Genomic DNA, 14,303 nt, shown 5'->3' on the forward strand with positions numbered 1-14,303 from the left:
TGCAGTATGGATCAGTTTAACATGACATCATGTTTGGCACAGACATTGTAGGCTGAGGGGCACTTCCTGTGCTCCACTGTTCTATGTTCTCACTTACTCTCAACTCCCACACAACCTCATATTTTTTCTTTAACCCACAGCCACACAATCCACATCAAGCCATCTTACATCAGACCTCAGCTTGGGAAGAGAATGACAGGAAATTAAAAAAAGCCAGCCATAGATCCATAGCCTCCACAAAGACACACAGTTTATTTAAATAAAGGAGACTTTGATTACACAGATATGTCATTTTTGTATATGCCACAGGTCACTTTCAAAGCATAAATACAACTTTAGCATCAGATTTAATTTGTTTCACCATAAATATCATATACACACATTTCAAATCATATGCTTGTATACCAGATATTTACTGTATTAATATACACCATCACGGTTTCATTTAAACTAAAATTCTACACAAAAGCATGACAGATTTATTTTATATCTCCCTGAAACACGTATGAACACAATGAGAACAGGCTTAACAAAACGGCTCTTACAGAGAGCAAGAGATAGTAAAAGAATTATACAGCAGGAACTCTATTCCCCAGATTTGTGCAACATCAAAGATATGCAGACTCCAGCACACGTGATATATATATTTATATAGTTTCATTTCGGAATAGATAGAATGCGGAGGAGACTTGACGCACAGCAAGCTAAAACAGACTAGAGTTTCAAGGAGGGGCAAGAGGTTCCTTGGTCTCAGGGGCTGCCACTTAGATTGCCTAAAAAATATGGGAAAGAGAGAAGGGAGAGAGAAAGAGAGAGGAAAATAATCAGGCCAGTCATGTTAGATTATGTTAGAGCAAGGCAAAGCGGAAAGTAAAATAAATAAATTAAGGGACTTGGTAAGTTGTAAGATTACAGGGTAGTACAGCTGGTAGTACCGCTGCCTCACAGCACCAGAGACCCAAGTTCGATCCTGACCTCGGGTGCTGTCTGTGTGGAGTTTGCACGTTCTCCCTGGGTCCGTGTGGGTTTCTCCCGGATGCTCCAGTTTCCTCTCATAATCCCAAAGACGTGTGGGTTTGTGGATAAATATACTTCTGTAAATTGCCCTTAGTGTGCAGGACGTAGATGAGAAAGTATGATAACATAGAACTAGTGTGAAGGGGCGATCAGCGTTGGACTCGGTGGGTGGAAGGGCCTGTTCCCATGCTGTATCTCTCAGCTAAACAAAGAAAGTAAACAGAAATATTATACATATAAAAGTACAGCACAGGTATAGGCCCTTTCCACAATGTCTTATTGGTGAGCATAATATGGCAAATTTGACAAAGGATTATTTATGGAGAGATGATATTTCTCCTCAGAATATTTTTTCCAAACACCAATCTCAGAGTATGGGGACTAAAGGGCATGGCCAATTTCAACATTGGACAGATGATTAGAAATACCATGCACATGGCTGTAACAAAGACCACTGCATTCCCATTCCTAACCCCAGTCTCTCTGTCTCACCCTTGCTAGTCACCAACCCTCCCATATAATGCACCAAACACTTGGCCTCTATTGAACTTGCCAGCACTGTGGACTCCCCCCCCCCCCCCCCCCCCCCCCTCTCCCCCCTTAGATGTGATGTCTAGTTGCTTTTATGGTTAGTAGCCACATCAGGGCCACACTGAAGCAGAAATGAGTCGAGTCTTACTTTGTTTTTAAAAATTAAATTGTATTTTGGGCAAAATCACAGAGACAGTTTACTTGAATCGGTTAAAAATAACTAAAGCAAAATCATAGTGGGGTCATAATTAAATAACTAAAGCAAAATCATAGCAGGAGTCATAATTAAAATTTCACAAACACAGAAGTGAAGTGATGTGTTTTCAAAAACGATCTAGCTACTCCGTACGTGGAATATTAATTTAGACCCCTCACTTATGAAGCTCTCCAGGCCTTTACTTAAAAGGATAAGAGAGATATTTGTAAGATTTCTCCCAAATCCCCAAAAGATGTGTGGGTTTGTAGCTTAAATAGCCTCTGTAAATTGCCCCCAGTATGTAGGGAGTGGATGTGAAAGTGGGATAACATAGAACTAATGTGAACGAATGCTTGATGGTCGAGGTGGACTTGGTGGGTTGAAGGATTGTTTCTCTTCACTTGGAAGGGGGCTCCTACATATTTATTCTTCAGGCCGCCAATGAATCATGCCTAAATTACTTTATTTAAGGTAACAGTTATCAAAGGGGCTCTGGCTGGGTTCTGGGGGTCAGCCGGGATTATTTGAAGGAAATAAACATATCAGTGCTTGTCAGTCAATGCATCCTGATGATCAGTGCCCAGGGGCATAAGCATAAGGATATGTAAAGTACAGTGAAAGGGGTCAGTTCGTACAGTGAAATGCTTTTGTGGCGTGCTGACCAGACAGCGGAAAGACAATACATGATGAAGAAGGGTTTCGTCCTGAAACGTTGCCTATTTCCTTCGCTCCATAGATGCTGCTGCACCCGCTGAGTTTCTCCAGCACTTTTGTCTACCACATGATTAACACATTGTGTTTCACACGTGTTCAAACCATTGTTGTCATTATCCCACTTGCCCAGTGCAGGCAAGAGGGAAGAGCAATCACAGCGGATGTACATGAGAGAGAGAATAGGTTGCAGAGAAAGAAGTAAAGACTATTGGGAGGAACCTACACCCGAAGGGCTGAATGGCCTCCTTCTGCATCATAGCAAGTGAGCACCTAAATCAAAATTCAAAAAAGAATGTTAAATCTCCATCGGGCACCAGTTTAGCTAGAATACTCTGTCAGCTTCTGGGCAAACACTTCAGGAAGGTGTACGAGTGCTGACATTTTCAGAATTGCAATCACATACAGTATATTTGCACAGGTACATAGATAGAAAAGGTTTAGAGGGATGTGAGCAACTTCTTGGTTGCCATGGATGAGTTGGGCTGAAGGATTGGTTTCCCTGCCGTATGACTCTGTGGGTACGAGGAAGAGAGAACTTTGGTTACGTGTACAGCCTAGACTGTGGTAGCAAGATGTAGACATCAGGGAAGTACAGATGCTGAATCTTGAGCAAAACACTGAATGTTGGAGGAACTCAGAGGCTCAGGCAGCATCTGAGGAGGGAATAGGCAGGCGATGTTTCAGGTGGGTCCTGACCCGAAACGTTGCCTGTCCATTCCCTCCAAAGATGCTGCCTGACCTGCTAAACCTCTCCAGCACTCGTGTGTTTTCGGTGTCAGTGGGGGTGGTGCAAACTAGAATGAGTTTTGATGGGAATAATTAATAAGAAACCATTGCCCTCTGTAGAGAATCTGAGAACAATGACAAAAGAATTACTTAGAGGTGGGAAATGCTTTTAGCCTGAAAACCACATTGGGGTTGCAATTCCTGCCAGGGTGGTGGATGCAGGTTTGCCATAACTTTCTGCAGGGATTTGAATAAAATGGTTTAAGAAGGAACTGCAGATGCTGGAAAATGGAAGGTACACAAAAATGCTGGAAAAACACAGCGGGTGCAGCAGCATCTATGGAGCGAAGGGTTTCGGCCCGAAACGTTGCCCATTTCCTTCGCTCCATAGATGCTGCTTCACCCGCTGAGTTTCTCCAGCATTTTTGTGTACCTTTGAATAAAATGGTTGATGGAAAAGCACACCAGAACAATGGGGAAAGAGAATGGGGCAAACTGGCTGACTCTGTCACCGAGTCAGGTCAGTGTGGGATCCAAATGGCCTTTCCCAGTGCTGCGTTCCAGACATCCATGAGTAGTGGATGTTTCCGAGTTTCCCTTCTGTTCCCGAATTGTCCTCTCTCCCCAACTTGGGCGCAGCATGGAAACATCCCGAAAACATTTAAAAACATAACAAGAACATGACAAGATTTTTTTTTTTTTTAAACACTCTCAGGAATTCTACAAACAAAGAGTGATGCAGCTGGTAGAGCTGCTGTCTCACAGCGCCAGAGACCTGGGTTCGATCCTGACCTCAGGTGCTATCTGTGTGGAGTTTGCACGTTCTGCCTGTGACTCTATGGGTTTTCACCGGGTGTGCCGGGTTCCTCCCACATCCCATGGACATGTGGGTTTGTAGGTTAATTGGCTGCTGTAAACTGTGCCTAGTGTGTCAGGAGTGGATGATAAAATGGGGTAACATGGAACAAGTGTGAGCAGGTGATCAATGGTCAGCATGGACTTGGAGTTATCATGCTGTTATCTCACAACTAGAATCAATTCAGAAATATCAGAACGGTTGACAAGGTCACAACAGCAGAATGCTTAGAGAGCAGAGGCTTAGAGGCTCAGGCTTAGATCAGTACTTCCATCTAAGGATATGATCCATTGTTACATTGCTGTCATGTCACTGGAGCTGTGGATTTCAGCAGTGAGCGGACTGCAAAGAAAGGGATTGTGACACTCGATAAGGATTTAACTGCAGCGCCTGGATACTGTAATGCGAACAGTGTGTGGAAAACACAAAGGGAAAGAGGGAAAGGGCAATGAGGATTGTGCAAACATTTATGAGTCAACTGCTTAGACCCCAGACAAAGCATTGCATCTCTCTTGGTGCCTGATACTTTCGTAAACAATGCAAGGTGTTGGTGAGGGTGCATCAGAATGGTACCAAGGATGCAAACGTTTTGTTAAGTGGAGGGACTAAAGGATTGGGACTGTTCTCCACAGAGTCGAGAAGGTTCTCAAAAACCCCAGGGTATCAAGCACTGTTTCCCCTCACAGGAGGGTTGATAAACACAAAGAATTAAGGAAGAAACTCTTTGCACCGTATGCCAGCATGATATGGAATGCCTTTAAGTGGGCCCAACTCTGCCTGGGAGACCAGGCCAATGAATCATGCCTAACTTGTTTAAAATTACTTTGTTTATGGTAACAGTTATCAAAGGGGTTCTGGGGGTCGCAGCCAGGATTATTTGAAGGAAATAAACATTGCTTGTGCAATATCAATCTCTACATTAGATGAGGTGCTTGCACAGTCTAACTGCTCTTTACAAACATACTTTGATCTTCCTTTAGGCGAGATTCTGACGCGCTGTTTTTAAGAAAAAAATGAATAAACAACATTCTCTAAACACTTGCAATAGCTGAAAATGAATCAAATTTATTTGTCTAACCAGGACTTCAGATTTTGAGAGAGTTAGCAAGACGGAGGTAAAAAGAAGGCTGCTTCTTGTTTCATATTTGTGACGTACATATTCTATATGGTGTGGACTTTGCTTAATATATTTACAAATTGTTGGTGTACTTGACCAGCTGAGGGATTATGTTATAGGCAGACTCTACGTCTAGGCGACGTTGAAACGTAAGGGGTCAGGGGCAGCACACAACAGCCCCCAGGCCTGAAATCTAAGAGGCTTGGTTTTTACACCAGGTCAACTAGACCAGGTCAAGTAGACCAGGTGGGAGAACAGGTCAAGTAACCCAGGTGAGAGATCTCCTACTGATAAAAGGAAGCAGCACGAGAGAAGGGGAAACAGTCAACTACCACATCATCACGCATGTTTCAGTCAACATCACCCATAGACCGCAGGATTCGCCTGCAGACAGGTGAGATCCTTAAAAGTGAATCCTTGAGGTGTTGCTTAAGAAGGGGACCGACCCTAAACATCACCTTTCCATGTTCTCCAGAGATGCTGCCTGACCTGCTGAATTACGCCAGCACTTTTTCTTTTGTTTTTGTAACCCAGCATCTGCAGTTCCTGGTGTCTAAATAGCCCACACCTTCAAGCTCTGCCACTTCATCCCCCTTTCTTATAAAGAGTCTTCTCTGCTCAAAGCACATCAACTCGAGGGACTGTTTCAGCAAGCAGGTGGAGACGAGTGAGAGGAGGATGCATGACGTCATCGCTCCATACGAGAGCCACATCAATGATCATTGAAGCTGATGTGAGCAGTTACTTGAAGATCACCTGATCAATGGTGACCAGGTTACATTGCTAGGAACTGCAATCATCTCAGATATTGTGACTGAATCTTTTACTATTAACTGAGGAAGTCCACCGGTGCAGTGGAGACACAAAGAACTGCACATGCTGGAATCTTGAACAAAACACAATGTGCTGGAGGAACTCAGCTGGTCAGGCAACATCTGTGGAGGGAATGGACAGATGACATTTCGGGTTGTAATCCTTCTTCAAACTGATTGGAGAAGGGGGGAGAAAGCTGGACAAGAGGTGGGGGTGGGGCAAAGCCTGGGAAGAGATGGTCTTGGGTGATAGTCAGCAGTTTCTTTAGGAAAGTCCAGAGTCAATAGGAACACCGGGACTGGCCAGAGACAGTGACCAGTGATGAACTTAGTGAGGAATAGCAAGGCTGTGGTCTTGCCAACATCCAACCAGTGGAAACTGAGCCAAAGCTGAATACCGCAGAACAAAACATCAGAGGGAGAGGGAGAGGGAGAGGAAGGATCAGGAGAGGTGGAGTTGGTTGTGGTCAGCATGACGATGGAGGTCACCATATCTCCAGATGATGTACCAAGAACCAGAATTCCTATATTTCTACACAAAATGCTGGAGTCATTGTATAAAGCCATGAATAAAACATTTTGTTGTATCTGTGTGTGTGTGTATGTGTATGTGTATGTGTGTGTGTGTGTGTGTGTGTGTGTGTGTGTGTGTGTGTGTGTGTGTGTGTGTGTGTGTGTGTGTGTGTGTGTGTGTGTGATTATGTATATGTGCCCACATGTGCATGTTGGGCGAGGTTGTCTGTCTGTGTGTGTTTGTGCGCACATATGAAAATATGTATGTGTATGTACATGCATATAGGATGTGTGTGTCTGTGTGTGAGTGCATGCATGCGCCTCCTGTTTGATTTAACTCTGCAAGGCATTATCTGCAATTAAAGCACAGACCACTCGTTTCCATATCATTCAATCCCACTCCCAGAGTGGTTGATCGTCTATGTGGAGGAGGGGGAGCGGAGAATTGCCAAACTAATATATCTCAGTGACAGACCTTCATGCCACGCTTGCTTGCAAATAGATGATTTTTACGTCTGTGTGACTTCCCTCACATTGGCAAAGATGGGCACCAGTTTCTCTGAGGGTTCACAAAGTAGTAAAAGAGAAGAGTGCGACAGCGCAGACGATTTATTCTGGATATTTGGAATTTGTTTTTAAAGAGGCCATGAGATTAACAGTGGGAGGCCCCGACATTGCAGCAGATCTGGTGGCGGCGCAACTCGTTGCAGCGGCTCCTACAGCCTGTCTGTCTTTTTTTTATTTTTGTCTAGTTAAATGTAGTGTTTGTGTTTTTTTAAGCTTGGTTTTAAATGTGTATATGTGGGGGGCGGGGGGGGGGGGGGAGGGGGAAACCGTTTTAAATCTCTTCCCTGTACGGGAGACCCGACCTTTTCCCTGTCGGGTCTCCGTTGTCGTTGGGGCCTAGCACCGTGGAGCGGCCTCCAACCTGAACGACCCGGGGGCTCGGGAGTCTGCGGAGCTGTGGAGCTGCGGACTACTCACCATCGTGGGGCTGGCCGGCCTCGGTGCGTGGGGAGCGGTGGTGACTCGCTGCTGCGACTCGACTCCTGGGGCTCGGAGGCTCCAGCAACGCAGCCGCAGGTCCGGTGGACTGGGACATCGGGAGCTCGCGGGTCCGGGGGGAGAGAGAGAGACCGCTTCCCGGAGCTCCCGCAACGCGACTTCTCCAGCCCGTGTCGCGGGGTTGGAACGACCTGGAGCGGGGTCATACATCACCCGGCACGGCTTCATGGCCGTGGGACTCACCATCGCACGCTGGGGCTCCGACCTTGTACTTTCAGACCGGGAGCGGGGCCGTAAATCGCCCCGCGCGGCCTAAAATGGCCGTGGGACTTAGCATCACCCGCCTGGGGCTTGGACATCGGGAGAGACATGGAGAGCAGGGGAGAGAAAAGACTTTGCCTCCATCACAGTGGGTTCACTGTGATGGATGTTTGTGTGAACTTAATTGTGTGTATGTCTGTAGGACATTGTCTTTGTTTGTATGGCTGTGGAAACAAAATTTCGTTTGAGTCTCACTGGGGCTCAAATGACAATAAATTGTATTGTATTGTATAAAGGGTTTAACGCGCACAGTTGCTACTTTCAGATTTGTAATTTCCACCAGAGTTTGCAAGGTGCCTTGCAGAACCTTGCAGCAGAGGCCCAGACCCAGTTTAAACAAACACACGGGCACGCAGGCTGGCTGTTGGCAATGAATAGGTTGGTTTCAGTTCAAGACCCTGCTGGGAGCATGAAAAACTTCACATCCGTCCGGCAACACATTGAGAGCGAGCCAGATTTATTTTTACATAGGACCACGCAAATAACATGCATGCATCGTAACGGTAGGAGGGAACCACACCACTATGGCCAATGCAGTCAACACAACACAACAACAGTCAAGAAAGTTTCCATTAAACTTCTGTTTTACGTTCCATTATCAAAAGTATTGTCTGAGAGGATGCTTTCTCCCCATATCATTCATTAGAGATTGCAATAAAATGCTGGCTCCTTTATCTTTCCGTTAGACTTGAAAGAATGTTATAGACCGAGTGTGTGGGGAATGTGATGGAGGGTGTATGAACAAAGTAGCCTGCCCATTGAAACCTAACGAGAGTGTTGGGATACAGGCCCGGGAGGGAACTGGTGCGTGTGAATCTCAGCAGCGAGCTGTATTCTGCAGACATTGCTTGCATTTACACTTATTCCCAGCCGCCAGTCTTTCCCCTTGATTTGAAAGTTGATTGAGGACTATTCCCAGAGTTGCTCCTCCTCCAGTGCCTGACTCACTCAACTCGTGATGCTGAGGCAGTGAGTGGAAGCTGACTCCCTCACCAGTGGGATGTTACAGACCATTGACGCATTGCAAGCAGTGCACTCTGGCTAGAGCTAGAGATATGTATAGTTGGTGAGACAAGGAACTGCTGGTGCCGGTTTACATAACAGACACAAAATGTTGGAGTAACTCAGCTGGTCAGGCAGCATCTCTGGAGAAATCGGTGATGTTTGGGGTCAGGACCCTTCTTCAGTCTGGACCCATCTTTAGATGGTAAAACTGTTGCCTAATGCCCCTGTCCCACTTAGGAAACCTGAACGGAAACCTCTGGAGACTTTGCGCCCCACAGAATGTTTCCGTGCGGTTCCCGGAGGTTTTTGTCAGTCTCCCTACCTGCTTCCACTACCTGCAACCACCTGCAACCTCCGGGAACCGCACGGAAACCTTGGGTGGGGCGCAAAGTCTCCAGAAGTTTCCGTTCAGGTTTCCTAAGTGGGACAGGGGCTTTACTCCCAGCGACCAGGGTTCATTCCTGACCCCTGGTTTTATGTGGAATTTGATGTTCTTCTTATGACCGTGTGGGTTTCCTCTGGGTGGTCCAACTTCCAACACATTGCAATGGTGTATGGGTTGGTAGGTATTCAACCCCAATGTAAGATTGCCTCTAGTATCTGGAGTGAGCTGCCAGAGGAAGCTGTAGAATCAGATATTTTACAACTTTTAAAAGGCATTCGGGCAGATATATGGATAGGAAGGGTTCAGAGTGCTACGGGCCAAATACAGACAAATGGGACCAGCCCAGCATGCCAACTTGGTCAGAATAGACAAGGTGGGCCAAATGGCCTGTAGGCTGTGCTATACAGCCGCGTGACTGAGGTGGGCGGCAGTATTGATGCAAATGTCAGGAGAAAAGGTTACAGGGAGAGGCAGTGGGGAAATGAGATTATTCTGCGTGTCAACAGACACTGATGAGCCAAATGGGTTCCGTCTTTGACAGAAGGGAAAATAGAATGACGAAAATAAAACAAAAATGGGTTTCTGATTCACTGTTATTGCTCCCCACCATCACGGGACAGAATTCCAGGAACAGATTCTTCTCTGAAGCAGTGAAGACATTCACAAATGGATCACCTGCTGTAGAATCTGACAGGGTTGTCAAAGGTGCTACATAAATGCAATGCATTTCATTTTCATCTTTACAAATCACCAGCAATTTGCTTTCCCTCTCTCATCCTGTGCAGTTATTCTCTCGACCGGATAGTTGGACAATTCTTGATGAGCATTGAGGGGCCATCTTGCCAACAAACAGTAAAACCGTGTCAAGACATCACAGCACAGCGGTGCAGCAGTTAGAGTCGCTGCCTCACAGCGTCAGAGACCCAGGTTTGATCCTTCCCTTGGATGCTTTCCATGTGGAATTTTTGAATGCTTTCCCTGTGACCAGGCGGGTTTCCTCCGGGTGCTCCGGTTTCCTCCCACATCCCGAAAGACGTGTGAACTTGTAGGTTAATTGGCCTCTGTAAACTACTCTTAACGTGTAGGGAGTGGATGCAAAAGTGGGATCACGTAGAATTAGTACGAATGGGTGATCGATGGTCAGTGTGAACCTGGAGGACCTTGGTTGAACTTTGTGTCTGAAAAGCCTGTTTCCGTGCTGTATCTCTGAAGGTAGACAAAAATGCTGGAGAAACTCAGCGGGTGCGGCAGCATCTATGGAGCGAAGGAAATAGGCAACGTTTCGTCCCGAAACGTTGCCTATTTCCTTCGCTCCATAGATGCTGCCGCACCCGCTGAGTTTCTCCAGCATTTTTGTCTGCCTTCGAATTTCCAGCATCTGCAGTTCCTTCTTGAACATTGTACCTCTGAACCAAACTAAGCTCAACTAAACCAGCTATTACAGGTAATTAGCCCTGACAGGTAAGATAACGGAGCCAAAGCTATCTTGAAAGCAGTTTGGTTGAATCAATGCGTTCGCCAATGTTTTCTCATCCTTGACTTTGCCTTCCATTGTGTTTCTGGTGCAAGTGTACACCAATAACAGCGAGACAAAATGAGCAGACAATTCACCCAACATACTACGTTACATCCAAAATACTCCGAAATACAGACACAGTTGTCCTGGCACCCTGAGAATGCCATTGTACTGACGGTGTCCTCTGTCACATCCAGTTTTCGTTGGCAGCTGTTGGTGTTGGTCAAATTTTAAAGCCCTTCCGATGCTCATCATCTACCATTCTGCCGAAGCTAAGCACGTGTTAGAGTTCAGCCCAGGGGGTGGGGAGATGGTTAACTGACCGAGGGCCTTGGCAGGGTGCTGATGGACTTTCCCCAGTCCCAAGAGGTGCTCCAGTTTCTGGCTGGTAATTGATGGGGATGTAGGGTTACGGGGAGAATTGGTGGGGAAGTGAGGTTGGTCAAGGAGCCGACATACACTTGATGGGCCAAATGGCCCCCTTCAATGTTGCAAGAGAAAATGGAAATGTGGAAATACCGATCCCCTCGTGGGGGATTGCCCAATACGTGTTCACAAGCTTGGAAAATCCCCGAGCTGGGGAATGCAGGGTAAGGAGATGGGCATGAGGGATGGGCAGTGAAATATGGGAAGGGCAGAGGAAAGGGAATAAGAAGAATGGGACAGAGAGGGATGGGCGTGGGGAGGGGGGGGGCCAAGGGGAGTGGAACTGGGTGGGACGAGGAGTGATGGGGACAAAGAGTGAGGGGGTCGATGAGTGAGAGGGTGAGGGGATCGGAGAGTGAGGGAAACAGAGAGGGTGGACAGGAATGAGGACGGCTGGCAATGAAGGGAGGAACTTGAGGGGTGGGGGAGTGATGTGTCGGGCGGGGGGGGGGGGGGGGGGGGGGGGGGGGGGGGGAAGGTGTGGGATCAAGTCTCAGAACCGAGCTCTGTGCCAAATCTTGTGCCAAGAAACTTACAATGGAGAAAAATAAACATCAGTTGCTACCAAAGAAATCGGACTCAGCGACAGAGGACAGGAGTGTATTTCCACAACAAGAAAGAAGGAAGCTGGTTGATAATCAGTAATCTCTGCACTGATCCCATTAACGTCGGGATGAGCAGCCGCAGCTCAGTGGGAGGAGGATTTACAGGCACTGCCTTTATCAGCGAGGAGGAAAATGGCGACGAGTTACATTTGACCCAAAGATATTTTCTTGACAGGGTTACACAGACTGTTGTATCCTCTCGCACTCTCGCTCCACCACCTCCCGATAAAAGCAGTGTCCTCTTTGTTGACTAGTCCTACACGACGGGGTTGATGGAGCAGGGGTCATGCACAACACAGTGGAGGAAGCGGGTTAATGAGTGACACCACGTACCAGTCAGGGGTTAATGTCCTCAAGGGTCACTTATTGTTATTCTGAAAGATAATATCAGATAAAGATGGCAGACAGGCATGGCCAAAGGTAACAGATCATGAAGACAAAAGACACATGTGTAGCGTTCCCCTTCTGTGGACAATTCTCCATTGTACAAGCAAGTTCAGACCAAGGCCCTCACCAACAAAAGGTACAGGTACCTAGAGAGGACAGACATTCATTGTCTGGACCAGTGTTATCCATGAACCTTCCACCATGCACCACATCCCAGGAGTGGTCCTGTTCCACCAATATAGGGAGGGATGCACATCAGCTGCAACAGTCGGAGGTTTTAATGGTGCAGATACCCAGCTGCCAACCTCTGGACGTTGCTGATTGAAGGCCGAGACCTCAATCCAGGATAAAAATGGGATTGGACAAAGTTCAGGAAAGGAAGCTCTGTCACGGGACCTCCACTTTCCTTAAAGCCTGCTTGCCCCGTTCCCTGGACTCAGTGGCGGTTAACCTTCTGGTGGTTGAGAGAGAGAGAGAGAGAGAGACAAGGGGACAGGGAAATGTGGCCCTGAACAATAGTGCCAATAGCATCTCCCCACCTCTCTCTATGCCGGAAAGCCACAGAGAGACCGAGGTCAAGGGAGATGATTCCCATCTACTCCACCAGCTTGTGTCACGAATCCCACTGGTCTAGACATTGCATGCCTTTTTTTTTTTTGCTAGTTTTTTAGTGATGTGAGTCAATGCTTCCTTAGATGGCGATGCACATTATGTCGCAAGGCAATTTACAGAACCTGGATGTTTGTCCCCTGTAGGAACCCGTACTGGTTCTAGAGCAGTTCAGTCCGGGTCAGTTAGAACCCTTGCCGGTCCCTGCAAAAACAAAAGTCAGGTCATTACTAACACCGGCCATCTGATTCTTTGCACTCTTTCCCTGCGAACTTCTCCCTCCCAGTTCCTCTTGGACGTTTCTCCAAGAATAGTGATCTCCAGATGCCTTGAGCTCCCTTGCCATTGACATATTGATCTTGGCTTATTACTGAGGGACGGTGACAAACGTTATCAGGACGCAATTATCCCTGCAGGAAATGGACAGCAAGTTGTGTTCTGCAATGCACAGAGATGGGGGCAGGTTCAAAGTAGGGCAAGGGGGAGGAACGCTAACATATCTACAGATTTTTAACTTGGATAAACTGATCCTGTAGAACTGGCCACTTGGCGGCAGTGTAACAGAGGTGTAGCTGGACTCGCTGGGATAATTTACACAGTTGGAACAGAAGTACAACGGAGACATATTAATTGTGAGTCCTGATTTATATGTCAAATAATAAAACCCAATGATCAATAGTGAAAGGGGAAAGATTTAATAGGAACCTGGGGAGCAACATTTTCCACACTGAGGGCGGTGTTTATATGGAACGAGGTGCCAGAGGAAGTCATTGTGGCAGGTATAATAATAACATTTAAACACCATTTGGACAGGTACATGGATAGGAAAGGTTATGTGGGATACGGATGAGATGCTGCCAATGGGACTAGTGTCGATGGGGCATCTTGGTTGGATTAGATAAGATAGGCTAAAGGACCTGTTAATATGCTGTATGGTTGTATGACTTCAGTAGGATTATTGAGACAGTTAGCTAGAGGATTTAAATGGTTGACCCATACCTGTAAACCCAATTTTCACATCAACTTGTATCTTAGCCCCAAAGAGTTGAAATATCTGACCAATACTGCAATTAATCACTGATTTAGAGAAAGCTTGATATCATGATCCTTTGAATATTTTTCCCACATTCGTACAGAGGATACAAGGAAAAGCGGATTCAGGTGAGCAGGAGATAGTTCCTAGAAAGATTAAAGGCAGCATGGGAAAAATAACCAGAGGCAAGTGTGCAGTGTGTGTGTAAGGAGTGTGGGAACTGGGGCCCCAGTGTGTGTGTAAGGAGTGTGGGAACTGGGGCCCCAGTGTGTTGAGGATGAGTGGGACTGGGGCCCCAGTGTGTGTGTGTAAGGAGTGTGGGAACTGGGGCCCCAGTCTACCTGAAAGGAGGTGTGGGAACCAGCATTCCATATAACCATATAACCATATAACAATTACAGCACGGAAACAGGCCATCTCAACCCTTCTAGTCCGTGCCGAACACGTATTCTCCCCTAGTCCCATATACCTGCGCTCAGACCATAACCCTCCATTCCTTTCCCGTCCATATAACTTCCAATTTATTTTT

General features: G+C 46.7%; 1 protein-coding gene across 8 annotated transcripts in view; it reads right to left on the reverse strand.

Annotated features, from left to right (window-relative positions):
- Window positions 1-230: 230 nt before the first annotated feature.
- dnm1 (dynamin 1) overlaps window positions 231-14,303 on the reverse strand; it is a 165,174-nt gene continuing 151,101 nt past the window's right edge. For 5 of the 8 annotated variants that reach the window (XM_033048780.1, XM_033048776.1, XM_033048779.1 and 2 more), the window contains one exon: window positions 11,598-12,119. In XM_033048780.1, the coding sequence (XP_032904671.1) occupies window positions 12,098-12,119 (22 nt within the window). In that variant the 3' untranslated portion in view covers window positions 11,598-12,097. Of the gene's footprint in view, window positions 774-1,164; window positions 1,220-11,597; window positions 12,120-12,740; window positions 12,946-14,303 lie in introns of those variants that run through there. The other 3 variants (XM_033048774.1, XM_033048775.1, XM_033048777.1) reach the window with 3 other exon arrangements.

Source organism: Amblyraja radiata, chromosome 32 (assembly GCF_010909765.2).
Source record: "Amblyraja radiata isolate CabotCenter1 chromosome 32, sAmbRad1.1.pri, whole genome shotgun sequence".
NCBI classification, from domain to species: Eukaryota; Metazoa; Chordata; class Chondrichthyes; order Rajiformes; family Rajidae; genus Amblyraja; species Amblyraja radiata.